The 13,281-nt window shown below is 35.8% G+C and overlaps 2 protein-coding genes across 2 annotated transcripts; one reads left to right on the top strand and one right to left on the bottom strand.

The window, feature by feature from the left end:
- The first annotated feature begins 1,432 nt into the window (after window positions 1-1,432).
- On the top strand, window positions 1,433-3,230 carry LOC18613416 (BSD domain-containing protein). The gene has a single exon (XM_018114281.2). The coding sequence runs from the start codon at window positions 1,610-1,612 to the stop codon at window positions 3,011-3,013; it is 1,404 nt and encodes a 467-aa protein (XP_017969770.2). The 5' UTR covers window positions 1,433-1,609; the 3' UTR covers window positions 3,014-3,230.
- Window positions 3,231-4,647: 1,417 nt separating this feature from the next.
- Window positions 4,648-10,770, bottom strand: LOC18613415 (oxidoreductase, 2OG-Fe(II) oxygenase family protein). Its single transcript, XM_018129703.2, has 7 exons — window positions 9,995-10,770; window positions 7,767-7,897; window positions 7,479-7,596; window positions 6,727-6,843; window positions 6,458-6,573; window positions 6,150-6,304; window positions 4,648-5,478 (listed from the first exon to the last, which is right to left on the bottom strand). The coding sequence occupies exons 1-7, from the start codon at window positions 10,521-10,523 to the stop codon at window positions 4,980-4,982; spliced, it is 1,665 nt and encodes a 554-aa protein (XP_017985192.2). The 5' UTR covers window positions 10,524-10,770; the 3' UTR covers window positions 4,648-4,979.
- Between the last annotated feature and the right edge of the window lie 2,511 nt (window positions 10,771-13,281).

Raw genomic sequence — 13,281 nt, 5'->3', positions numbered from 1 at the left:
ATATTAAATTGCATTTTGCAATATTCTTAAAGATACTTTTACCCTTCAACTTTATTACCTTGTTAAAAATACTTTGTAACGTTATAATTAAAATATAATATATAATATAAAAATCAAAAATTAAAATAAAATAAAATATAAGAAATGAAAAAGTATATAATATAGGTAAAAGAAATAAAAATAAAATATATAATATAAAAAATTATATTAAAAATAAAAATTATAAAATTATAATAAGAAATAAAAATAAAATATATGACATTAAAAATACATGTAAGAGATGATATTATATAAAAATTAATAATAAAAAATACAAGTATATTAAACTTATATTTTAATAAATATGGGTAATTTTGAAAATTAACATTACATTCCTAACAAAGTACTTGTAACCCAAACGCTGTAATGTTATCTTCCCTGCATTTTAATCATTATTTTGCTTGTATACTAAACACTGTAATGTTATTTTTTCTACAATCACATTGTTTATAATCACATTACTTGCAATCACATTACTTGTAATAACATTATATTGTAAAGTACCAAACGCCACCTTAGTTTCATTTCGTTGTTGCTGAGATACATCTATGATGCAAAAAAGACAGGACATGCATTGAATTATCTGCATTACTTTATTGATAGTTGATGCAAACTAAAATTACACTGCAATGCTAATTATAAAACAAACAATTGTAGGAATATAAATTTTAGAATTCTCTTTGCTTATCAATAGCAATTATCAAAACATATTAGGTTACGAATTTGAAATTATTTGACATGTTACACCTCAAATCAGATTAATTTATTATTATTTTCTTTTTGGATAGATACTAGTAGCTTAAAATAAAAATGTCAATAAATACCTTATAATCGACTACTCTACATCACTCAACTCGATTAAGTAAGATTAAAGAATTCTTAATCAGGTTTGAATGCGGTTGATAGTAGGATTATTATCAATCACGAATTATGGTAGTGATCTTAAGTTACTTATTAGTAAAAGTTAATTATAAATAATGAATTTGAATTATATATTTTTATTTATAAATTTTTTATAATTAATAGAGTACTTACTAAAATTTATTAATTATTATAAATATAATTTTAAATTTTAAATTATTTTTTATAAATAACTTTAATTTATTAATTGAATGCTTATTAATAATATATAAAAATTCATTTTTAATTTATTTTAATTAAATATTTAACAATTAACATTTAAGATCATCGAGTGGGAGTGTAAATAACAATTCAAAAATTGAATCATATAATTATAATATTTTAATATCCAATCAGATAATAGAGTTAACATTAAAATATCCAAAAAATAAAGAATACTCTGTTGGACACCCCTAAACTCAAGATCAAAGCCTCTAAGGTGAACCGGTCTTGGTTCACCGTTAAAACCAACCAGAAATTGACCGTCTACCCTCTTTTGATGCGCACTTCACACCAGGCCTTTGATAGCAGAAAATAAACCAAAGCTTTGGCCTTCTTTTCCCTAATTTATCCGTAATTTTCATTTCCCTTTCATTTCACATCCTCTTGAAAATTTCCCCCAATTCTCTATCAAGTCACAACCCCACCAAAAAAACCCCTGATTTTCATCATGGATTTCTTCAAATCAGTTTTCGCGGACGATCCAGATCCTCCTAAACGCCAATCCGAATCTGGCTTCCCCAAAGCCGAAGACTGTGTCGTCGATTCCCCTCCTAAACAGCCCGATCCCAATCCTAATCCTAACCCTACCGGATGGAGCTTCGGCGGTCTAATCAAAACGATCACAACCAGATCCGAATCCGTAATCGAAACCTACCGTCGCGATCTCAAGGAATTCGGTTCGGGTCTAAAAAAAGAAATCGAGGTGGCGCAGGGCTCGTTAGAGAACGTAGGGCACGTGATTGACGAGTTCGGGAACTCCGTCTTAAAAGGAACGGCACAGATCATCAATCAAGGCAAGGATGTTATCCTAGCCGCCGATAACGAATCCGATTCCTCTTCCTCCGAAAGCACTAGTAAAACTTTTACTACTCAACGGGGTTTGAACTCGAAACGGTACAGTCGATTTGATGCTCAAGTGAGGGCAATTCAGGGAGATACTAATACTTTCAGTGAAGCGCCGGAGGATTTGGAGGATTATAAGAAGTGGAAATCAGGGTTTGGTTTGGAAGATAAGAAGGAACAGATTGAGAGATTGATGGAAGAGAACGGGGAGCTGAGGAGTATTTATAAAAGGGTTGTTGGTGTTTCAAATGGGGTTGATCATGAGACATTTTGGTGTAGGTACTTTTACAAAGTTTTTAAGCTGAAGCAAGCTGAGGATATGAGGGTTAAGCTTGTTAAGAGAGCGATTTCAAGGGAAGAAGAGGAGGAGTTGAGTTGGGATGTCGATGACGATGAAGATGAGGAGGAAGAAGAGGTAAATGAGAGAAATGTGGGGTCGGACGCCTCTGTAAAGAAAGATGATGTGGGAAGGAAACGAAAAGATGAAATTGTGGAACTGAAGGCAGTGAATGTGGAATCTAAAGGTGAATTTTCGGAGAATAAGGAGCAAGCTGAGAAGGAAAAGGAAAGGAATCCTGTTGAGGAATTGCGAGTTGAGAGTTATGATTCAGATAAAGAGGGAAAGGGGAGTGCTGATCAATCAAGTGTCGGCAGTGTGGTGACTGAGAAAGTTAATTTGGAGAAGGATGAAGGGGTATGCAAGGAAGATTCAGTGTCGAAATCTGTTGAGAAAGTAGCTTCTGAAGGGAAAGGTGATAATGCGGAGTCTAGTAATGGCAATGGTAAAGACAGTGACTTTTCGGTGGTATCAAGCCATCCATCAATGCCTGAGGAGGAGGATCTTGGGTGGGATGAAATCGAGGATCTCAGCAGCATTGATGATAAGAGAGAGACTCATGGTGGGAGCCCGAGCTCCAGAGCTGATCTGAGAAAGCGACTAAGTACTGCAGAAGAAGATGAGGATTTGAGCTGGGATATTGAAGATGATGATGAAACGGTTAAAGCTTGATGAAAAATGTTAAGTTTCTTCTGAAAATGTTGAAGTTTATTACTCAATAGAATTTATTGCATTCTAAGTATTCCTTGTGTTTATCCCCTGTTAAGTGTTATATAGTGGGGAGGATTCATTTTCCTTCTTTTTTTTTTTCAAGTAAAATATCTTCTATGATTGTGTACTTTTAACACTTAATTGAAATGAAATGGAAGTTGCTATGTTGATAGTAAAATTGATTTTCACTTATTTCCAGAGCTATTTAGAGCTTGAAATGAAAGACACTTATTTTATGCACTTGCTAACCTGGATGTTGATTGAGAAGATTAACAGATTATGTTGGACATTAAGCTTTCAAATTTGTTGACTGCGTCCGCTAAGGCATTCTGGAAGCACTTAGCCTTCACTCCTCTCTGTTCTCTTTTGATGTTTGCATTGGTTAGTGCTAATGGAAGTTTAGACAACATGTTTTGCTGTTACCTTCCTGTTCAAGGGATTCTTTTAGGACAACAATTGCATTAACCCTGCAAATAGAGGTTAGGAAAATTGCCAAAATAGCAAATGAGATGTAAATTAGTGCACTTGAACTCTAAAACAGATGGTAGGAAAATTAAGTTAAAACTCTCTCTTGGGAATTTCTTTTCCGAGGACTTTCTGCATGTTATGCATTTTTGGACAGCAAATGAGTTAATGATCTATGCTGATCTATGCCTGTAGTAATGGATGGATACCATAAGTGCTTACTGACCTAGGAATCTCACTGCTGTTGTACATCACGAGAAAATAACTAAACCTGTACCAGTAAGTTGTTTAAAGTAAATAATATCAGTATTTCAACCAGCACAGTTTCTATGGGTTAAGCATAGCAGAAATAAAATGTGCATCTGTAAAATTTCAAAAGCTGCCGAACAGAATCTATGAGATGATGCCAGGATCTACCGCAGAACTCTCTGAGGGTTGAACATATTAGCTTTCTGGTAGCTGTTGCTAAAAAGTTCTGCTAGGTGTAAAAAGAACTTGGCTGAAAATGCTGTTATTAACAAATAGCTCGTGATTAGTAGTACTTGATAGTTTAAGAAGTATAATCATCATGCATCATTATTGAAAGAACTAAAAAGAAAGGGAAGATTCACCTGCTTATTCCTTCTAATCTCAAGTTGAACATCGAAGCATGGAGTACATCCAGATAGGACCATATGATGTTTTCCTCAAGTAAGGGATCTTGATGATGAGATGACCTAAATTTTGTCTACTTCAGCAAGATTCTGACCAATTACATGCTTCTCAATTTTCTTGGTTTCTTGGTTTTTCTCTTGCTTGGCGTGTGAAATGAACAAAGCACGAAAAAAATGAGGTAGGAAAAGAAAACTTCCACGCTTGCAGATGCTACTTTAGATAAACGAAGACTTTTCAAATCTAAGAAATGGAATTTTCAAACGGACTATGAGGTAAGAAAGAAGAGATATTTTAGTTCCTCAGATAAATAACATCATTTTGCCCATTGTGAAATATTAAGAATGGATTATGATCAACTTTTTAAGCAATAGCAATTAAGATTCAATTTAACATTCATGGGCATTCACCTATCCTGGTCAAGTAAGAAAGTCGTGGAAAAGATTCAAAATAAATAACCACAAACTAATACTACTATCTGTCTGTATAAGGAGATTAATATAAATAATGTAATAGCTTAATACAAAATTCGGCCCTCCAGTAGTGCTAATTCACACTCCAACTTAAAAGCTCAACTGCCTTTAAAGCCCTACCATGACATTCAACAAGTGTGGTGACAATTGCTAGAACCTAATCTTGCTGAGGAAAAGAAATAAAAAAGAGTGAATATGGAGGGAAAAAACAAACAAACTCTTCAGCACTTGAGCTGCATTTGTACAGTATGTAAATGCTCTTCAGAGCAAGATGTGCGCATGAACAATGCCTTTGACAATTCATATCAATTTACCCCCAGGGCTGCCACATGCTTAGCTTATGCCGATTTCCCTTCAATAGTGATGCCTGGTTCAGAAGTAGACTCTGCCGCATTTGGTTCAACAGGAGAAGGTAATGCAAGCATTCTTCCTTTTTGGGCACGGGGTGGAAGGTGCTTAGTAGGCTTTCTTGATCCACCCATAGTCCAGGGCAAGAAGACCCCTGTACCGCCACGAGGAAGTTTTCTGGGGCTCACTACCATTGGGCGCACAGGAGCTAGCATAACAACAGGTCCACGGAGGACTCCCCATTTTGGCATCATATCCAGTGCCTCATAGTCATAGCCATTAAGAGCTCCATTTGACATTGCATATGGACCTGGGACACCTGGTTCCCACAGAGTCATGGCACCAGGCTGGGGGCTAGCTGGTGGCAACTGACCTTGGTTGGTATCAGGCCGAACTCGGAAGAACGTAATGCTGACCCTATTTCTCGGAGATGGGCACATGACATGTCTTGCCATGTCAGCACTGTTTCCCCTCATAACTAAAAGAGACCTGCAGAATAGCAGTAACATATTACATACCTGCTTGTCAAGTAAGACTTAGTATCATAAAGCACACATGGTACATTTTAAAAAGGGAGACAACCCAAAATGAAGGATAACATTAAGAGATGTGATTCCTCTGTGTTTGAAACAAGATTTCTGCTCAGTGTACTGCATGGACGTGATAAATTCTGACACAACGTAAAAGGAGGAAGAGAGAAGAAAAATATACAGGAGAAAAGTAGAGAAAATAGTGCCATGTGCTAAGAAGATTTTTTGCTTTCAGCTTCCTACTCTAACACATGATTATCTAGGATTTTGTTGCAATTAAAACATCTTGGCAGTGTCAGAGATTAACATATAAATTAGAAGCTGCCCCCGTGTTAGTTTCCAAGGTATGATGCTAGCCAACAATATAATCAGAAAGGAAAGCCGCTCTTATGCAAACTCTTAACATTATAAACAAACTAAAATTATAGATGTCACTCCATCACCAAAAGCTTGCCTCTCATGCTATTAATAGATGCATTGAACTATGATGGAAAACTTGCAAATATTTCCGATTCTGATACTAAGCTGCTTCATCAGTAACTTCTTTTGTCATAGTTTACTATGGTTCCCCTTTTAGCTAACTTCCAAAAGTACAAACCAAATTCAAATAACTCTGAACAGTGAACATACCCTTCTTTCAACGAAAGCTGTAGTGGCCCCCTATAGTTCCCTTCACTATCACTCACAAGAGTGCGCCCAAAAGCCATTGTTGATTCAGAGAGAAAAAGAGTAGAGATGGGTTGCTCCAAATGTGGTGGTTTAAGAAAAGGCTGTGAATATTCACCCTGCATTAAAGTAATATAATTGCATCACTTCTATCCTTACTCCCTTCAAATATAGTTCAACACTAAAAGCAAGATGGCACATGGACATGGTGGCCTTTCTACTCTAACAAAGAACAGAGAAGATGGGCATGACAGTGCAGCAAAGAAGTATACCTCATCAAAGAAGTTAATGATGCAACCATTTGGTTTCTTATATTCAGGTATAAGTTGCCACTGGACAAGGTGTTCTATGACACCTTGCAGAAGAGCTGGAATTGGTTCTATATTGACTGCAAAACATATAAAGAAAGAAAAAAAAAAAAGGGCCAATTAGAAAGTTGTTTAGTGACTGTAGTCATAATTGATCACTCTTAAGGATCAAGAACAAATTAAGAAACTAGAGAAACCAAACTGTATCAGTAATTCATAGTGGTAGGTCGTACTTGTTTGCTTGTTACTCATGGGCTCCTCTATAATGTGTCCAAATATTGGAACACCAAGCTGAATCAGCTCTCGCTTGTTTCCTTTAATTTGTTTGTTGAATAAAATAAAAGTCTCACCTGTAGTCATCCACTAACAAGTTCAGAAACAGAGACATTGGCCAACAAATTGCAGTCCTTATCTTTTCCTAAAACGAAGACAATGTTTACTAAAAACTCTTGAATATCACTCGAAAGACAAGCAATTGCAGATTAATGAAACAAACAGTCCACACTACAAATCCTTTGCAATGAAATGGAAAACTGTTAATCAGAAGAGAGATAAAAAAAAGTTCAAATAAAACGTTAAATGAGAAAAAGAAAAAGCTATTAAACATTTGTCTCTACCAATTAAGAGCTTTGTGAAATCTACATTTACAACACATAAGGCGACCCCAAGGGTTGAGGTATGTGCTTCACAGGAACCTCCTCCATCAAAAGTCTAAACCCCTAATTATCAACTTACAGCCAACTAATTTGCCTCTCTAGGTGCTTGACTTAAAGTTCTCTTGGAAGTTGGTCTATTGATCTTAGAAGTGATTAACATCAAACACCCTATATAACTTGTGAATATTATTTAAATTGATCAAGCAGGAAACATGAATGACTATACCTGTTAAAACAAAGCTATAACAGAAGAGATAACTATTTCAAATCTTCATCTTAATATTCTAAAACAGGCCTCAATTCGGCAAGGCTTTAAAGTGGGATGGCACCTGACAATTCCCCATTCTGGCCAGCAGCTCGAAGTTCACTCACAAAGTCACCCAGCTTAGCCAGCTCTGAATCAGTGAACACATCCTCATACAATTTCAATCCTTTCACAACATTCACCTGCATCATAGTTATCAGTAAATAAGTAAAAAAAAAAAAAAAACTACCAGAATCCATCTTTTTTTCATTTTTCTTTTCTGAAATAGCATACAGTATAGGATATCAGTTCCCTCTAATTCCAAATTCTTCACTACAACAAGGCCTACTAAATTGTGAAAGACAGAACTCACCGTGTGACCTTTCACATGCTCCTTGGCTGAAAAACCTTTGGTCAACTTGATCTGAGAAGGGCGTGCATCACATTCTTCATGGTTAGAACAAATGTCAACGTTCTCCTCAACGTGCTGAACTTCCTGAGATCCTGCATCGCCAGAACAAGTGAAATCATTAACCAAGATACAAATTAACTGTAGAATAAAAGGAATGATATGGGCATATAACGTTAATTAATTTTCGGCATTTGTCACATTGTAGACTAAATAACATAAGACAAAAAGGCCAAATTTTCAGACAAAGTAGCCTTGGAGAGTAAAAGATGACCACATTTTCCCCCCACTTCAATTTGTTGTCTGACTAGTAAAATAAGCCACCATTCTGTAAAAATTCAATGTGTAAATTATTAATCCATTGATAGTGCACTTAATTATGCAACAAATTTGGCAGTCAATCATATTACCTTAATTGTTAAAAAGCATTATATTTGTAAGGCAAGTAAAGTTGATTAATTGACAAGCAAAACTAGCTCCTGGTCTGTTATTTTAAGGGTGGAACTGAGCTTTTATCTCCATATATTCTATGGACCTTAATGTAGGTTATTTAATTATCATATTCATTATGTTACCTTATTAAACATACACATTCCTTATTAGAAACACTATTTTGGAAGCTCAGCCCTCAGCCAGCGCCTTCCCCGTCATGGCTGGAAAAGGCTGTGCAACTTTTACACACAGCTGTGAGCTGTACCAATACTGCTCACTTTTGTCCCTATACTTTATAAGCTACCGTGTAAGGACAGAAGCTGCACGTTGTCCCAATGTCGGATAGCACAACTGGCTATCCAAACACTCCCCCAGCTTTCCTGTCGTGGAATTCAATCATCATTGGATCGCTCGCTCGCCCGCCCGCCCGCCCAAGGACAACGGAGTTGAACGGGCAAAGCAATCCAGTCAAACGAGTCGACGCAGCTCGAGTCAAAACATTTCGGGGTTAGGAAATTGGGATTGGCTATCTGCCTAATGGCTTCCTCCAACCAAAAATGTCAAAAAGCCACAACAACCCCCAGCAACAACAAGCTCCACGTGAAATCAACAAAAGGCAGCTGTGACGTCAACATTAAAATCAGACGGCTGTGATCAGAAGCGGCCTACCATTAAAATCATTGCACGCATCCCGAGGCGGCGTACCCCGTGTCAACGTATTGAGATCGCTCCACTGCCCAAACTAACTGTAACAGTGAGGGCAGCGAAACCCTTTCTCTCTCTCTCTCTCGGAGCTTTCACCTCGAAATCCTCAAACCCCCACTTAACCTCGGGAACATACCTACCACATCACTCCAGCTCTAAAAACAAAACAAAAAAAAAAAAGAGAATTGAAAGAACACTTTTTAGAGAAAGAAAATGATCTCGTGAAAAGTATGACATGTCTTCTTTCCTTTTTTTTTTCTCAAGCAAACAGCGTAAGAAAATTAAGCCGATGAAAGACTGGTAAAACCAACATCATCATAATCTAACCCCACGTTGAATGAATTGAAAGTCAGAGAAATTTAAGAAAAGGCATTGGAAACATTGAATATTCGATCCCGTGGAGAAATATATGATTTTGTTTGGTTCCTCAGAAACTGGAGGAAAATGATTAAATCTTTTAACTCTTTTTTTATATGCATATAAAAAAGGCATAACATAATGCGCTCGCTTTATTCCAAGCTAAGCTTTCACTTTCTGGCTTTACCAAACACAGTGCAATCTGAGATTCAACGCCTTATGCCTTACGCCTCTCTGCTTTCCGCGCAGCCAGAGAACAAAGAAACAAAAAAAAAAAAAAAAGGCGATCTTTCTCCTTGTCCTTTGGTTTTTTTTTTTTTTTGATCGATCAAGAAATAAAGGAAGTTCGAAGAATTCAATAACGGAACGGAAAAAGATTGAAAACAACTGATCGCCATGGCATTTATGAAAGAAAACTGAGCCAAGCTCAGAGTTTTTTTTAAGGACTGTGACTGTGATAAGAATCCCGGTAACTCGGCCCGATCTTGCGTCACGAATTCCAAAAAGAAAACACCAAATAAGTCCCCCCAAGAAAAAAAATAGAAAAAGGAAAGCTTTACCTAACGATCAAACTTGGCATTTGAGAGAAAAAAGAAAAAAAAATCAAACAGAGAAACAACACGTAACAATATGCAAGTAAAATAGAATCAAACTTTATGATCGGAATCACTTTACTTTTCTTTTAATTATGAAGTTACCTGAATCAGTGATATCACTGTCAGGGGAATCTTCTTCTTCTTCACCACCAACTTCCCCATTTCCTTCATTTTCCATGACTTTCTCGGCAACTTTCTCTTTCTCATCATCCAAACAATCTCCTTCGCCTCCGCCGCCACCTTTCACTTCCTCCTTGTGATCTCCATCTTCTCCTCCCTCTTCGGTCTTCTTGGCAGCCACCTTTTTTAGCTCCGCTGCCACATCAGCAATGGAGTGGTACTTCTGCATCTGCAACACCGGGATCCAGTTCAGCCTCCTCCTGTGGATCGCCGAGAACACTGCTTCGTACTCCGATCGCCCCGCTCCTCCTCCATGAAGCTGCGCCAAGTGGGCGCATAGAGCGTCGATGATGGCATTGGCCGCCGCGAATTCCCCTCGGAACCAAGAAATGATCGAGTCCTTAGCAAAAACGTCAGCAACCGCCGGCACAGCTTGCATCATCGGTACCACGGTAGGCCCCACCGCATGAGCCCGTTCCCTCGGAGATGCTGGCCCCGCCGCCATTGGCATCTCACTTTCTACTAAATTCTACCCTTTCCTTTGAACTTTTTACTATTGACCAAATATGAGGAACCCGGAACTTTTTATTTTTCGGATGCTCCGAACTCCGAACTATTGGGTCTGGAGAGTTACCTGTCGGCCGATATTTCAGCTGTTTTGTTGAGAGAGAGAGAGAGAGAGAGGGAAGGCTTAAAGCGAAGTGGTGGGATGGGTTTTGTTTTGTTTTTGCTTTTTTTTTTTTTTTTGGTGTTTCAGCGGGGGAGGGGTTTCCGGGCGATGGGAGGGGTTATATATTTGGAGTGGCATGTCCGTACGGGTGGGGACCAGCAAAAGAGGGTGACATGGCGATCTCCTAGAGAGGTGACGTGGCGTAACAAAATTTGAGGTGGCTAAACAAGGAAATGCAAAGCTTTAAAGTCCAAAAATTGAATTCGAGACCAGACCATGATCTACTGTGAAATTACCCTTCGGGGTTCGCTAGGTTCTACTTTTAGCCAACAAGGGAAATTTTAGTTGGAATACAAGAGTTTCTCACTCAAAAATTAATTTTGTTTAACTAGGTTAAAACTAAATTTTTTAAAAAAATCATAAATTTTATTCAATTATTATTGAATTTAAAAAATGATTTAAATGAAATATTAAACTTTTTAAATTTGCTATAACTCTTATGAATATCATACAATGACAAAGTTAAGATTTTATATTTCAGAGTAAATAAAAAATGAATTGATAGTGGACTCTAGTGACCGTGGGATTTGGAAAATAATTCTACTTCAATAGGTTTTACTTTAAAGTTGAAAGTTATATCTCTAATGGTATACCTCTCATTATTAATATGAAAATATTTTTCATAAATAATATGACAACAAGTATTCTTAATATTTGTTAGCAAAACTTAATTCATACATACAAAAGTACATATATATACATATGTGTATATATACATATAATCTACTAAATGAAATGCTCAAAAATTTTGATTTATAATTGTAGTATAAATCATTTTCGATAAATAATTTCATCAATGTTGTATTGGGAAGTTTGATTAAATTCTTCAGTAGATATGTTGAAAAATTCTATCAGTATATCAAATTCTGTATTTAATAATTCCCATACCCACCCACCTTCGAACAAGACAAAGAAAGCACCTAGCACATGCATATGGGACATTTCATGTTTGGCTGGTCAAGACTTGAGGAGGTAAAAAAGATGTATAAACTTAAATTTCTTGTAGTTGGAAATTCCTTGTATGGTAGGGTGCATGGAAGTAGACCTGATAATTTTAGACACGATACGTTAATACAACACGAGAAGATACGGGTTAAATAGGTTTTGGGTTTACCCTTAACTTGTTTCGTGTCTAATCGTGTCTGACACGTTAAGACTCGAAAATTTTCATGTCTTTACGTGTCAGACACGACAAATACGTTTAAAACACATTTAAACACGTTTACTTAATCGTGTTATCGTGTTTAAACGTGTATACGTGTTTAAACATGTATACATGACATATTTATTAATCTATTAAACATTAATAGTTAAAAACTATTTTAACCTTATATAAATAATTTTTAATAATTAGTTGATGTGTATTTTAACCTTATATATGATAATGAATTTTATATATGTTATTTATACTAAATTTTATTATATTTGATGTTATTATTATTAATTTTTTGTTATAATTATTTTTATAATTATAGATTTTAAATTTAAATAATAAAATTATATTTAATTATAAATATTTTTATTTAATCGTGTTAAACATGTTAATCGTGTTAAACGTGTTAATCGTGTTAATCGTATTAATCGTGTTAATCGTGTTAAACGTATTATTAATCGTGTCGTGTCGTATATTGACACGTTTAATAAACGTTTTAATCGTGTCGTGTCATATTACACGTGTATTAAACGTATACATGTACGTGTTTTAAATTTAAGACACGAATATTAAACGTGTCGTATTTGTGTTTAGCCTTAACGTGTTTCGTATCTAAACGTGTCTGATACGTTTAAGACACGAAAACACGAATTGTTAGGTTTACATGGAAGTTGAGTTGAGTTTCATTTTAATGAGATGAGATATCCCTTGCTTATGGTTTAAGAGACTTAATGAAATAAAAGAGGTGTAATGAAGATTGGTTAGCATTTCTTTAAATGTGAACCGTATGTTTTAGAGAGGCATTTATATGAAATTGGAGTGTTGAAAAATGATGGAGAAATAAGTGTAGGTGAATTCATTTCTAGAATAGAAATGCTAATTAAATAAAAGCACATGTTGTGCTAATTTGTTATAAATATCAAGGATATCGAGGCAACAATGACTAGGGCATGCTTGAGGTCCCCTCCCCCTGTAGGGCAGGTGAGATTGCCTCATTCATCACTTCCATATTCTTATCATAGTGAATCAAGTTTTGCAGTTTATATATGTAGTTCATGTTTTGAACTAAAAAGTAAACACTACTACAATATGAATAAGACATTCATCCTTGGAGATTAAAATAAATGTTAATCTAGCAATTTACTCTGCTTTGTCCTTTTTAATAATACACTATTGTACTTTTCTCATGGCAAGGGAAGAAAATGCATCGTCCACTTTGACAAATATATTCTAATTTTGTCAAAATATAGGAAGGTTTCAGTAACCAACAAAATTTAAGACGATCAGTAATCAAACAGATCTTTGAAGAACTCACATTCGAATTTCATAAGATAATATCCCTTGGGGCAACTTAAATTTGACTATTTTTTAAGATAGTATTTAATT

The sequence above is a fragment of the Theobroma cacao genome, chromosome 1 (assembly GCF_053813885.1).
Source record: "Theobroma cacao isolate CCN51 chromosome 1, ASM5381388v1, whole genome shotgun sequence".
Classification (NCBI taxonomy): domain Eukaryota; kingdom Viridiplantae; phylum Streptophyta; class Magnoliopsida; order Malvales; family Malvaceae; genus Theobroma; species Theobroma cacao.
Note: the sequence above shows the minus strand (reverse complement) of the source record. Positions and strands in the feature narration are given on the sequence as shown.